A 15051-nucleotide genomic window follows, 5' to 3' on the forward strand; every position below is an offset into this window, starting at 1 on the left:
ACGTTTGGTGATGGTTTGGTGCTGTGTCAGGTTCTCTGACTGCAGAGGTGAAGGTCAGGCTGTGTGCTGATCAGTGACATTTTTGAAGCAGATTGGACTAGACCGGGAACAATCCTGATTATTTACCACAATGACAGCTTAGGAACAACTTTCTGGAAGAGACAGGCTTTGCTAACCAGACTTCTTTCTACTCTCCCCAAAACAGTTTGAACAATGTTCCCCCATTCAGCTGCAAAGCAAGGTGCTTGGCTCTGCTGTCAGCGAATCACTACTCAAATTTAGGAACACTTGGGGGCAACTTCCCATATAATCAGATTACTGCATGATTTAGGAATGGAGTGTTCTTTACTGCAAAGGCACTGTTCTTAGGAACAGTGCAAAATTCATGAAAAGACGGCCAGTACAGTGGGGGGTGGCCTCTTTTGGGATGCATTTCTGGCATCCTTACTTCACCCAACAGTGAAACAGGCTCCTGAATTGAAAATGTTGAGGAGCCACACAATGAAATTTTGAACCTAAAAGAGAGAAAGGGAGAGAGAGAGAGGTGGAAGATATGAAGTATAATTGCAGGTGGAGGTTGGGAGAAAGTAAATACCATTCGACTTGAAAAAATAATTTCACATGCTAGCAAACAAAAATGAAATTTATAAGGAGTTTATTGGATTGGTAAAATGTAATAAAAAAGCATTTGTGATACTTCTTCTGCAAAGAAAAAAGGCATCTGGCGATTTTGCATATTTATTTTCCCTTACAAAACATTTGAAAAGCATAACTGATAAAAAGGATAACAACTGAAAGAGCAGAGCAAGAGGAAAATACATCTCAATATAATTGGATAATGCATAATAAAAATACAGAAAACACATGCTTAAAACAGCTTTCATTCTCTTACTGTAAAAAGTCATTTTAAGTGTTGAATAAAAAATATATGCCGGTTGCTCTGAAAATTGCAGTTTAGAAGAGGTAACTAGCCGAGAACAAAATATATATATCTATATGTATTTATAAATATAGAAAATGTGTATATGCTGCATCTGTCCTCAGAACAAATTGGAATAAATGATTTTTAATTCATGCACACAAGTTACCAGAGAAAAAACTTCATTTATTGCCTAACAGATCAATCCTGTAAGGTGCTGATTGCATTTCCTGAGTGCCCTCAAAGCCCTGCGGAAGAAGCCAGTGAGGGAGACAAGTGGCCTGATGGGTTCAATGACAAGGGAGACTACTCAGCAGCTCACAGGAGGTACACTCAGCAACTCACAGGATTCAGGAAAATTCCAATGGCAGCAGGATTAGGCCCCTCACAGACTTGGGTAGTGCTTTTGCTCAGCAAGGAGTAAAGCTCTGGTACCCCCAAGCTCTGACAGACAGGAGACCAGTCCCAAAAGCTCAAGTAATGTTACTTCATTAGGATCTGAGGGCATAGAGTGTGCAGCAGCAGGCATTCCTCATAGAGGGAATGCTTCCTTGTGCCCCCTCCTTGCCCAGATACCTAGGCTAGTGATTCACATTTAAAAGGAAGATGCTTCCCATACCACTGAGAGCCTCCGCCTGCTGATGCAGGACAAGGAGAAGCGTGGCCAGTCACGCTCCCCTCTCAACTGCAACGAAGGCAACAATATAAAACCTTCTCCATCTCAAGGGCTAAACCAACAACTACCATAAAGCTGAAACACCATTCAAACCTGGCCTAGTCACCCACTGTGAATTACTGCACATCCAGTAAAGATCATTGCTGGTGAACCCTCGAGCAGACAGGTCTGCAGCTGGCAGGGATAGGCCAAAGCATAGCAGCTATGTAGGACAAATACGTTCCTGGGGGCACTTCCTCCTTGCAGTCTGAAAGAGCTAAGTCAATCTCCCAGCCTTTGAGGGTGTCTCCATGGGGCATTTAGCCAAGAAAAATCCCTCTAGAATTACCCATGTGTCGTTCAGACCCCCTTGCATCAGCCCAGAGGTAAAGCCAGTGTGAGAGATTGGGCTCTGACACATGAAGAACCTCTGCTGTTCATTCGGGTTGAAAAGTGGAATTACTAAAACTACAGAATTAGTATTCCAGGTCTCTCATTTGACTCACTGGAGGGAATGCACTGGAAGATGCCCTCCAGTCCCTCTGTTGGTCCAAAACACAAGCTGTAGCATGGGAAAGTGCAGGACCCTTAAGGAAGTTGAAGTCTCACCAAAGGAGATCCTTTCTAGCAAGACCACGAGACAAAGTCCAAGCATTACTTTGCTCTGCCCATACCTCTACCAATACTCAGTTCTCACTCTCCACGGGGACAGCAGAGGAGGTCACAGGGGTGCAGTACAGAGCATCAAAACATCATATCTTTCCCTTTTCTATGTTTTCAATACAGCTTGCATTTCCTCTCTGATCACAACAGGGAAGAGTTTGCTAAAACATGATTTTGAGGATTGAAAGTGAGAGCACATCAGCCTTTTTAATACAGTAGCACCAATCAAACACCCTTTGGTTCACCTTGAAATTTTCTCTTTTAGTATTATTTAAAAAATGAATGATGGAGAGCTTATAAGAGACCATATTAAGTGAATAAATTCTGCAGATATGAACTACTGGAGTTCTGATAAGACAGAGACATTTGAGGATTTATACCTAAGTATCTCTGCTACAGAACAGTTGCCTACCAGACAACAGGGTGTGTTAAGCAAGATGACAAGTCATGCTGATGGGATAGACCTAGAACAGATGCTCAGCATTAACCTCTTGTTTCTCTTCTCCATCATCCTCCTAGTTTCCATGCCTGCTCACCACTAGGGCTGTTTCTCTGCTGCCCATGAAGGAGCACAGCAGGTCTCAGAAAAGATACACACTGAAGCAATTGAAATACACTTTTTGTAAAGGGAGCTCTGTCAGTGGCCTACTCATCACCTTGCTGCTTGTTCTGCTGAGATGCTTAGCTACTTAGGCATTAGGCACGTTAGAAATACTACTTTTTAGGTGGAGAAAGCAAAGAGCTAGATCAGACTCTGGAGACAAGGCATGAAATGTCCATTTGCCAAACTGAAATGGCTTTCCAGCCCACACAGAGCTGCCAGTAAAGCACTGGCAGATGCAAAAAAAAAAGTGCCCCAATTCTGTATTTTCAATGGGCACTATCTCAACACAGTTGAAACGCAAACTACAACCTCCGGCTGTGCATTTCAGTGCAAACTGCTCTTATCTCATACAGCCTTGAATGAAACATTAACACAAAGGCAGTCTAATTGGAACAGGATCTTCTCCTCCTCTGCAAATCCTCATAATTGCACACAGTCCCATAGTTAATGGCAGAGAGAAAACAGCTGATTCTGGCAAAATACTTGCACTAGGAAGGCAGGATCAAGGCCTAGGCTGGATGCAGACTCATCATGGGGAGCAGTGCTGGCCATGGAGAGGAGGAGGTGGACCTTGCTCTGTTAGCAGGCTTTCCTCACTCCCACACTGCAGCAGGGTGGAAAGCTGGAGCTGGGGCAAATGTTGTAGAAGAGATGCTGGGCTCTGGCTCTAGTTTAGGGAACACTTCAGAGTGTGTCCTTTTTCTCCTTGGCCAGCACCAAGGAAGAATATAAAAGCAACACAAAACTACACTGAATGGTTATCTCCCTTTCATTTTGAAATCTAAGCACTTCCCCCACTGAAGGCATTCCTCCCACAAAGGATTCCAATTCTGAAAACTCCTCTGTATCAGAGCTGGAAAATATTCTGATCACATTTTCTGGTTCTAAATTCTAGGTAGGCTTTCCTAGACAGAGCTCCTAACTTTTCATTCAGTGCCAAAACCAAAGTGGCTCCATACTCCATGGGGACCAAGGCAAGACTAAGACTCAACAAATGACAAATAAAAATAATGATACGATTGAAAAGCACATGGTCCTGGTTACCAAAAATGCTGAATAAGCAAAGTTTCTATGGAACAGAATTAGCAGGAGATGTAGGAACAGCCATTAAAAAAGTATCAGAGCAATTCTGCCCTTTATGTTTTGCCACATTTATTATTTTCACCTCTCTCTTCTCACAGATGAAATGGGGCAGGCCAGTTCTTTTTCCTATTCAAGTCGGCTTTGCTCTCTGGGCTGTCACGCTGCTGGCACAGACCTGCAGAGACAGGACTTCCCGCACTCTAGGGGAATGCTGAACTGGAGCTATTTTTTAAACATCAAACCATTCCTGTTCACCATACACTCTGCTTCCAAAAATAAAACAAGCATCCAAGTCTTTAAACAATCAGAAGGACCCTTCAAAGTCTCATAACAATATTTTAAACCTGGGGCAGGAGGGATGGGAATGGGAATACATTTTCCTACTAATGCAAAACAATGAAACTGATGTTGCTGGATATGAAATGCTGGGTAATAACAAATCAGAGGTCTGTTGCTGAACCTGTTCTGTCAGCCAGCCCTTGTGAGAAAAAGACAGCAAGAAAGCATTTCTCCTTTGCACTGATGAACTTAAAATGAAAACAGGGGCAATACATGGGAAGGAAGAGGGTAGATAGGTATATGGCATGAAAATTACTTGCCTGAAGCAACCACAGAAGTAGGCAGAAAAATGGTAAATATAATCTGTCTCCTTATTCCCTTAGCCCTGATTCCTAAAACTAGTTTGGGAATGAACTGGGGGAAGGGGAGGAAGGAGCAGCAATTTGAACACAGCAGATGCTCCAGTTAAACCATATCTTCCCAAAGAGGAACCAAGGGTGGGGGCAGGGGAGATGGCTATTATTAATGTCCTTCCGTATATAGCAAAGCAGACATCCTGCATAATGGCAACACAATACATCAATAATAGCCCAAGAATAGCTTCCTACCGGTTTTTTCCCCCTGACAGTTAGAAACATAAAGAGAAAAATCAAGCTGCTGAGATAAATAGCTGAGTCTCCACCCCCACCTCAAATTGCCTTGGCATATTTTAAGAGATAAATGGTTCTATGAGAAATTTAAATAGCTTTCTCTTTTCTTTTTTGGCAGCTGCAGGAACTGGGTCAGGTGTAGAAATTATTAATTTTGAAGCCTGAAAAACCCATGTTTGAAACTAAGTTTTTTTTTTTCCTTTAAAGCATCAACTTTCTTAGAAGCAGAGTTACAAAAAATTAAAAAATAATTGAGGAGTTTTTTTATACAGAAGTCAGGTTAAAAATAATGAAATAACAGTGCAAGCTGCAGAAAAGGGACAATTTGTGTAACACTTTAATGGACACTAAAAGTATCTATAGTGGATTGTTAATGGTGGGGTTTTTTTGCATATTTGCCCAATGGCTTTCATTCCTCTTAATCAAACCTAGCACTGGGAGTCTGCCTTGAAGAAAAAGACGGGGGAGCACCATTCTGTAGCTTTACCCTAACTTTAGTGCATGTTTCCAAAGAGACCAGAGATTACTGCCAAAGTGACCAGCACCAAACACTTCCACTTCCATGAGGAGACCATTTACTACTTAGTTCCAAAGCTCAGGACTGACACTCCAGCAAGCTCATCTGCTTGAGACTGTGCTCACTGATGGTCAGAGCTGGTGAACTGTGGTACTGAACCACATGCAAATCACTGCCTTCCCCCCTTCCACTCAAGTTACTCTTGCTTTACACTGATACCAGGGTTTCTAACCCAGTTTTTCTGCATGATGCCAAAAACCATCTCCCTCCTCATGCCATATGGGGAAGGATCTCTGCAATGATAAAACCTTGAATCTTATAAGAGAAAAAAAGTCAAATCCTGTAGAAACTGCTTTAAGCAAAGAAATGCTGTTAAACTCCCTCACAGGAGAGTCCACTAGTTAAGACCTGTAAAAGGTTCAAATTTCCAGTCCTACAAAGACTCTGAGATCTTGAAAGTTACCCAGCTGGCACACAGCCTGCCTCCACTGCTGCACGGCTGGCAAAACCCCCCTGCTCCTCATGCTCTGTTCCATGTCCCACATCAGACGGACACCTGAGAAGCAGGAGGATTCCCTCGTTTATACTCACTGCACCTCCGCAGGGCTCACAGCGCGTGCTCTCCTTCCCTTAGTGACCAATCAAAAATTTAAAAGGTGACAAAGACCCAGATGTAAATAGAACTGCGGTGCCTAGAAAGTCAGAGCACAGATAGGATCAGAAGACAGACTGTAATTACAGGCCCTGCTACTTATTACATAGGCCAGTTGGGCTACATGAGCCTTTGGTGGAAACTTCCTGTGCAATTAATAAAGGAGAAACAGAATACTTTTGCAATCACTTCTCTAGCTTTCACTGTGGGGGTCCAATCCTGCCATCCTGGATTAGCTCTAATCATAGACAATCTTTCTCTGCATAAACTGAAGGCATCTGTTCTGTAAGATTAAAAAGAAAAAAAAAAAAAGAAAAAAGGACAAAACCCTCATTGCAAACCTACACCATGCAATCAAGAAGGAAAGGAAACCGATCCTTCCTGATCCCCCCCAGATCGTAATCTGACAATGTTTTCAAGGCATCTGGCAAAAAGGAAGAAGAAAGAAGAAAGCTATGAAATATTTAAAATCCTACTTCTGTCAAGAGTATGTGAGAGGGGAAAGGTGAGTTTGAAAGGGTTGCATTATTTGTAAGCTAAAACCTGAAAGCACCATCTTTTGCATAGAGGCATGAGATGCCCTTGGCCTGAGCCAGAGCGGTCCTGAGAACAAGTACCAGGCGCTGATTCAACAGGGACTGGTATGACAAAGTCAAGGCTGTGTGTGAGCGGGACCAAAGCAAGTGTCCTGCAACACCATGGGATGTCCCATGGGACATCAAGGGTAAGGCAATGCCTTAGTGATACCATAAAGTAGCTGTGTCTTTGCAGCCCACAACTGATCCTCCTCATCTAAAGCCTGAATCAGATTTTCAAGAGCATGGGAAGTGGAGCATACTCAAGAGAGGATTTCTCCTAAAGGCATTATTTTTACTGCTGAGACTCTCACTAAACAGACGTGCAAGGAAGGGGAAACTGCCCTGTGAGATCTGAGTTGCATTAAATGACACTTTGCTTTGCTCCTGCACCCAGGATCTTGCCCTTTCCATTCTCAAATCCCAAGTGCTGTGGAGGACCTTTGCAGAAAGGTCTCAGCCAGGCCTGATCAATGGACTGATCCCAATCTGCACCATGAGAAGCAGGCACAGAAACAGGCTGGAGGTGCCCAGGTGTAATAAGGAGGGGAGGCACCAAGCAGATCGTTGGGAGTTTTGATGCTCAACTGAGGCTTTTCTTAGTCACATCCACCTGCCTGCTGTACAGTTCCAGAAGAAACCATAACAGACTTCAGTACAGGCACTGGGCACACAAATGGGACCAAAATGGTCCTGAAACACTGAAACAAAAGGCACTTTGGAACACAACTGGCACAGCCACAATCCCCACAACGCTTGTGTAAGATAGAAAGAATCCCTAGAACGTATTTATCAAAAGCCATTTTATGCAGATTTTTCCTTCTGAATATTTAAAACATGGTGAATATTAAACTTCAGAGATTCTTAATACGTTCCAAAGCCCTACGGACCTTTGAAATGCTAGCTCATCAATATGCAACATCTAATCTTGTCAGGAAAAAAAAAAAAGAGGAAAAAAAAAAGCTATTCATCCTCTGCACACAGAGGTTACAGAGAGAATCCCAAGGAAAAAAAAAACCTTCCAGCATCTTATGCAATAGGTTAAATTTACTCTGGTCGGGAAAGTTTCACTTTCTTCAAGAGAGAAAGTGCCTGTACGTGCATAGCTACTGGAAGCTTCTTCTGAAGTGTGAGGCTGAAACTGTGTAGCTGGATTACAGTAAGTAGTTTATTAAAAAAACAAGGCTTGTGGCTTTGCATCCTGTTCCAGTCCACTGTAGTTTCAGGATCCCCTCTCCAAAGGCCAGCAGACAGTGCGCCACCTAAAAATCCATTCTAGTCCAAAATGCTGTGGTTGAAATGGCTTTGCTTGTTTATAAAGTTTAGTGTTTCGTATCGCTTGCATCTGGCCTTCAGCAGAAAGAAAAGCTCAGTTAAATTGTGCAAATATGTACCAAATGGGAGCAAGGGAAAGCAGCCAAAAATGCTGCATGAGCTTTTGCAGGGCTGCAGCCTTTTAGGAGCACCAGTTAGATGAACTGGATGAGAGGCCAAATTGATTTAGGCTCCAGGCAGGAGCTTAAAACACCACGACATCCAAATTCACAAAGAAAATGTTCTGTTACTGCAACCCCAAATTTCCTGCACATGAAAACAATGTTTTCTTTCATCTTTAGGAGATGCTCGTTCTGTAATCCGACATTTAAAAATGAACAAACAAACAGGAGTCAGCTGACAAAGGATTCTTGCTGGTGAATGGAAGTAGGTCACTCTGCGTATTTAGCCTTTACAGTCTGGCTTAATATTAGTGTTGTACACAGAGCAGTAACAAAACTGCACTGGAGACAGGGAAAGACTCTATTTTTGTCTTTTCTATGAAAATTAGCATTAACATTCTGCATTAATGTACAATACCTCCCCAGCATTTGATATCTGGTTAATTAAAAGAAAAACCACAACCACAAAGGAAACCACACACTAAATTAAACAACAACAAAAAACCCTTACTGGTCAGCCTGAATTTGAAGACATCTCAGTATGAGTAATTGGGCAGAGAGGAATTTTCCTGAAGGAACATAAAAGAAAACGAAAGCTCTACATACAAGACCAAATAAAATCTTCTGTCTCTCACAAATGCAAATTCAGGCTGCCCTTTTACACAAACATATTAAGGGAATAAAACTGGAGGAAAAAATAAAAGAGGAAAAGCTAATAAATTCATTTATGTACCAAAAAAAATATTAAAAAACAAACTATCCTTCAAACATATTTCTTCATGATAAATCCCTGCAATCATGTGGTTCTAAATTACATGGTTAAATATGACTGAAAAAGTAAGGCACAATTTCATAATAATTTTAAAAGCAATAATTATAACAATTTTCTTTGATATCCATATGGCAGGCCATTGATACTAAGGACACACAAAACTACTTTAATAAAGATCTGAAGAAGTTTTTCCAGCTACCAACTAAGACTCACAATACCTCAGTGAAGTAAGTAACAAACCATCTTCACTGCAAAGATGAGTGCACGTTGAGGAAATGGAAAAAGAGGGTAAGAGAGTGGCTTGTGGACGAAGGGAGGCAGAGGTAGGAAAGAAGAGACACCCCAAGTGTGATGTTCCTGGGGAGGGGCTCAAACCCCCAGTAATGTAATGCTAATTACAAAACCTGGGGCTTCCATTTCTTTCCTCAGTCTCTAAAATATCCTGGTAGGTTGAAAAAAGCGGACAAACAAAATTAAAAAAAAAAAAAAAGTTTGAACTGAATGCTCTTGCTACCCACGATCAACCCTGTTGCTTCCACACGTACCAAGCCAAAGAGACCAGGGACAAGTAGTCAGGAGTAAAGCCCAGTGAGGTATAAGTAGCAATACTCAATATTGCAGCCGGTATCTCTACTCAGTTACAGTCCCACAACCACCTTATGTGTGTGTGCACATGCCAGAGAGTGTGGAGCTTAGTTTTTTCAGATCTCAGCAGAAAATTTTCAGGCTGAAGTAAAAGCTGTTCCCCAATGTCCACCAGGAAACCTACCAAGGTTATACTTTTTATCTTAGATTTTTAGATGCTGGATAAATGTTATAATTTCACAGATATAAAATCTGTTTTCTTTCAGGCTCCAAATGCCAGTCAGGCAATTGACTGTTGCACAGTCAAACTTGAAATGCTGAGGAAGCCAGGTAATATTTCTAGAAATGTCTAAGGAGAAATGCCATTCCCAAGCCCAAAAAGGTATGTGGAGGCAATGTTCAATCAGTATCTCTCGATCTTCATGGCAGTTGCCATAATGTGCTTAAATTCTTCAGTAATTTTAGGGGGAAAAAAAAAACAACAAACAAAAAACCCCAAGATAAAAACAAAGAAGAAAACTGCAATTGCCACAGAAAAAGACACTGGAAGTCCCCATAGCCAGCCACTCCACAGCTGTAAGATGGGAAATAAAAATGAACCCAACAGAAATAACACTGTTATTTTAAGAAGAGTCACATTATTTGGATTGTTCTAACAAAGGAAACAGTGACTTCAAAATTAGCAAAACTAGTTAAAAATAGGGAAAAAATATCTTGTGAGAAGTTTCAAAGCTTTTTTTTTTATTTCACCAGGTCCAATATTGAATCATTTCCCAAGAACCCCTGCTTGTTTTTAAGTAGAATTTTTATCCAAAGAAGTTTTCAGAATTGTCACAGAAACTTTAAATTACCAGCAGAAGAAACCCAAGAACTACCCAAAAAAAAACGTGAAAGAAGACATGGGGATTTTAGAAACTAAAATATTTTTTAACAATTCTGAAATTTATTTAGATAAAAATTCAGTATGATTTTAATCATGGGGTGGGGGAACCAACCAAAAAAAGTTGTGGGTAACATTGCAAAAAGAGAGAATTTCTCATTAAAAACAGCCCTTCTGATATCATGTAATTTAGTGTAAAAACTGCAACCAGCTCCAACTGGAAATAGTGTTCTCACAGTTCTCTTAGTTTGTACTTTATTAACCTTTAGGTTACTGAGTAGTTCCTGACCTCCCTCCACAACCAACACTCAGGTACCATCACTAGTGTTTTCTCATGGGAATTTCACCACAGTGAGATTCTTCAACACCCCTCCCCCTGATAGCTCTGACTTGCAGTACTGAAATCTGTATGAGGTGTTGTCTACCCAGCTTAGTGAACAAATTGCAAATCAACACAATGAACCAACTGCAGGAACCAGATATCAATAGAAACCAGTTACAAACTCAAACCCTTTCTGAGACATTCAGCTGAAGCACCAGATGTCTAACATTTATATCCGATGCTGACAGAGGGCAAAGACAGAATTTCCCCCAAGAACCTTCTCCTGGGTCCTGTTATCCCTTGCCTGCCAGACTTTCTCAAAATCAAAAGAAACCAGCATTTATCAAACCTAAGTCATGCTTGACTAACCACGGCCAGTCAGCAGCCATAACAGGTCCAAGGAGATTTCAGAGTGACTTGTTGCATATTCTCTTTAACAACCACCATTTCTTTTAAGACACTTCTTTTTCTCTTTCTTCTCAGGCACATTTTACTGATAAGCAGAAAGTCAACTTAAGGCCCGTGTCTTGGGAAAGCCTCACTCCTGCCATCAGGAAGAATGCTGTTATGTAGAGTTCACTGTGATAAACACTTTGGTACTCCCACACCTCTGTGATTCAGTCATTTACCCGAGTGTTTTGTAGCCATGATAAAAATTAAAATATTTAAAATGAACCAAAAAACAACCCCCCAAATTAAAGGTGCATTATCACATACGCTAAAGAAATGGTGTTGCTTCTGTTTTTAAAAGCAATGTTCAGTGATTAAAATGACAATAAAACAATCTTCCAATTCTTTCTGAAAGGAACAGTCTGGACATTACTGCAGCCACAGAAGATGTGAATTTTTGTCATGATTAAGTCCACCTTAAGAAAAGCAAGAGTTCTTTGGAAAAAGACTCCTTCTTTGGAACAGATAAACAGGATATATTAAAAGTATGTGATAAATATGGTGATGAAGCAATATCCCAGTGGTTCTTAATTGCAGTGCAATTGAGATATGTCCACCAGAATTTCCTAATTAAATCCTGAAGCATCAGAGGGGAGATTTCCATACACATGTGGGTGATGAGAGCCTCTATGATGTACATACAATATTTTTCATATAGATTTATAGCAATTTAAAAAGGCAAAACCACAGAAAATAAAAAAGAGTGTTTTAGACACTCACTCCTTCCAACAGGTAGATGTCTTTGGTATTTTGGGGTGAAAAAAAACCCCATTATTGTACCTTTTCACAGATATGTCAGCTCTAGAAACTAGCCACAGTACCTCAAATATCAACACTGCTCAATCTTTGTCAATCATATTTCATCCATGGAGTATTTAATGCTTGAAAATTTTGACTCTTACCTCCCTGCATGCCAGCCCAACTCACAACAGCACCCTAATAACAGAGATCTAGATCTCCTGGCTGGCCCTGTGCTTTGAAATGGGCTGGAAGCCCAAACCTACATACCAGTAAGCTTTTCTGGAAACAGAAAATAGAACTCCAAAAATAAGCAGTTTGGACCAATCTGTGACTAGTTTAATTTCCATAATATGTCTGGGAAATTGGAAAGAAGCTCTCTCATGCAGAGGGTGGAAGACAAGAAGCCATATGACTTGCTCCAATCCAGCCTATGGCAGGGCCATAAAAAGCCCAAAGGCTCTGGACTTGAGTCCTCCTTGGTCTAAGCCACATTCTCCTGGAAGGTACAACAGCTTCTTTCCATCAGTTACCCCTGCATTATTCAGAAGAGTCTCATCAGCCACTTGATTTAACACTAGGAAGAGTAAGGAAGATCAGAGCTACGTTTGCTGCCTGCTGAATGGCTTATTCTGTATCTGAGTGTATCACATTCTGACTTGTGTTTGTAGAGATGCAAAATGCTCCACAAGGATACAACAGTGTTATCAGTCCTAGCACTGACCTCCTGTGTTTTTGTAGGGTTAGTTCAAACTAAATTTGCTCAACATTTGCAAGCTTTTTTTGATGGCTGGTGGTGCAGACTGTGTGTAAAGAAGCGAGCTCAGAAGGACCTTACATGCCACGGTTCAGGGAGCAGGAGCCCAGGTGGAACCTGGCAGGAGCCAGGGTGCCAAAAAAATCTGTTTACGTCTGAGGCAGTAAAATTTTTGAATGCCAGCGTAGAAACCCAGTATAAAAAGGCAAACTGCTTCAGCACAGCCCCTGTGCTGGTGAAGGACTTCTTTTGCTCAACGATGCCACCCTTCTACAAAGAAGGATTCATTTTAAGCTGTGAATTTTGGGAAACTTCCCTGACACTGGTGAAGTTTGCCAATGTATAAACCATGTAAGGAACAGAGGTTTCAGACTGGTATTTCAGTATTTGAATTTACTGTATGTAGCTAAAGCTATTGAATTTCAGTGGCCTTCCATAAACTGAAAGGAAAGGCACCATTTGCAGGAGCTGCAGTATCACATCACAATTTTTCCTCTTTGTTTCCTATCGTTTCAGCTCATGTAACTTTTCAGCATTAGTGGATATAATCATGCTCTATAATAGAAGTCTCATATAAAGATGAAAGCACCACATACATTTCTTACTGTTTTTCAGTGGGAGTATGAAAAAAATTCTTATAACTTACTCTTAAAAAGTGCCAGTTTGTCACTTATATGGTCAATCAGCCTGAAACTGTTTCAGTTCTACTTCTTAATTTAAGTGCAAAGAAAGGTATTTTCTTTGATTACATCTGCAAATAAGATATTAATGTCAATTCAGTGATATGAAAATTACTCCCTCGCTATGTAATTTGCACCTTAGTTATTATGGGTTTCATGAACAAGAATATTATAGCTGCTCAGTGTGCTGTGGATTTATAATTTTTTGATTTGTTTTTAATTAACCAAACCAAAAAAAACCCCACCACCATCACATGAAAAAAAAAGATTATCTGTGCCCAGTTTTTATTTACCTTGGCATATGTATTAATTCTGGACCAAAACCAAAAATATTGCTGCTGGCCCAGCACTCTACTGCCATGAATTTCACCAGAGACAAGTTATAAGAGGCTGGGACAAAAACAGAAGAGAAAAAAAAGATGCTTACTTTCTAGAACGGCATAGTGAAGGGTTTAATACCTTTAGCTTTCTTAAGACAAAAACTGAACAACAGCAATATGTATTTAGGAGGGTCTTTTTTGCTGCTGTTGAAACAAGATCCTTGATTTTTTTTTTAATGAGAACTCCAGATCATGTGTGTTAACATCAGAGAAATGAATATCACCCCGAGGCTTGAATCCCTGTTACAGTTGAAGGAAAATCCTCCCATTGGAATAACAGGAGGTGGAACAAGATTCTATTGCTTAAATGTCTACCAGAGATCAACACTGCCAGTGGTCCCACTAGAAGGGGGTGTATGAGAGAGTGGCGTAACATTTTTTTGAGCATCGCTTTGCACTGCAGTTCTATGTAGTAATTTTGGGGTTATTTTAACCACTGGGATTTTAGAAATGTGTTTCCAGCATCACATCCTTTAAAGAGCTTCTCATGACTGGCTTGTGCCTCTGGTAAATCAAAAGCATGTTGTGTGTGTGTGTAGTGTACAGTGTGTGCAAGCTCACACCTTTCTGTGATTGCTCATACATTGTGAATTGGAAGCATCAGTACTGAAGAAGTTTATGCAATAGCAAAGTAAAATTTCATGAGTAAAAGAAAAAACCCCTAGTGAACTGGAAGGGAATGGAGACAAGTATGGGCATAAGAAATAACAAATCTCTGTCCCAAGGATACAAGGTCACACCTACAGTCAGGTGCAGTACAGTTGCAGTTAGACTGTTTGTGTTAATGCTGGATCTGCTCTCACACCTTCTAGGGCAGTGGAGCTACTTCTGCTGGTGAAACAGATCCTACTGAAGTCAAAGGGAACCTCCCCATGACCTCAGTGAGAGCTGGCCAGGTTCTCAAAATAACTTGGGAGAAATAACTAGCTCAGCCGTCTTTAACCTTCTACCTTCATGTACTTCTTAAGAAACAGGAATCAAACACAAACATAGGTAGGACCATGTTCAGACCTCCTTCTACAGGCAGGTAACTTAGCTGCTGTGACCACTTAACTCCATCAGCTGCAGATACAGCAGCTGCTCTGACTCACTGCCCTACTGAACATTTGTGTCTAAATTAGATGCTTGTCACAGGCAGTCTGAACATGGTCTCTCAAGTTGCCCTCTTGTTCCAAGGCCTTCCAGTTTTACTTTTTTTTTTTTTTTTTTTTTTAAAATAGAGATTCAGACCCTAGCCTGGAAAGAAATTATGCAAAGCTTGTGCAATATCCCCCGATGGGCATCCTGGGGAGGGTCACAGTTGATACTCAGAGATCAGTGCTGGCCTTGGCAGTCAGAGCCTGGATCCGAGCAGAGTTGCAGGTCTTGCAAAGGATGTGCCCATCCAGAGGGTAACAGCCCTGATTGTCCCCTTCAGACAGGAGGCCACCACAGTCCTAGAAAATAAGCAAACA

At 41.1% G+C, this 15051-nt stretch overlaps 1 protein-coding gene across 12 annotated transcripts in view; it reads right to left on the minus strand.

Annotated features, from left to right (window-relative positions):
• Positions 1-644: 644 nt before the first annotated feature.
• Positions 645-15051, minus strand: part of LPP (LIM domain containing preferred translocation partner in lipoma) — a 333675-nt gene continuing 319268 nt past the window's right edge. For all 12 annotated transcript variants that reach the window (XM_050308804.1, XM_050308807.1, XM_050308803.1 and 9 more), the window contains one exon: positions 645-15033. In XM_050308804.1, the coding sequence (XP_050164761.1) occupies positions 14905-15033 (129 nt within the window). In that variant the 3' untranslated portion in view covers positions 645-14904. The remainder of the gene's footprint in view (positions 15034-15051) is intronic.

The sequence above is a fragment of the Myiozetetes cayanensis genome, unplaced genomic scaffold, assembly GCF_022539395.1.
Source record: "Myiozetetes cayanensis isolate MyiCay16 unplaced genomic scaffold, myiCay2020 scf13, whole genome shotgun sequence".
NCBI lineage: Eukaryota > Metazoa > Chordata > Aves > Passeriformes > Tyrannidae > Myiozetetes > Myiozetetes cayanensis.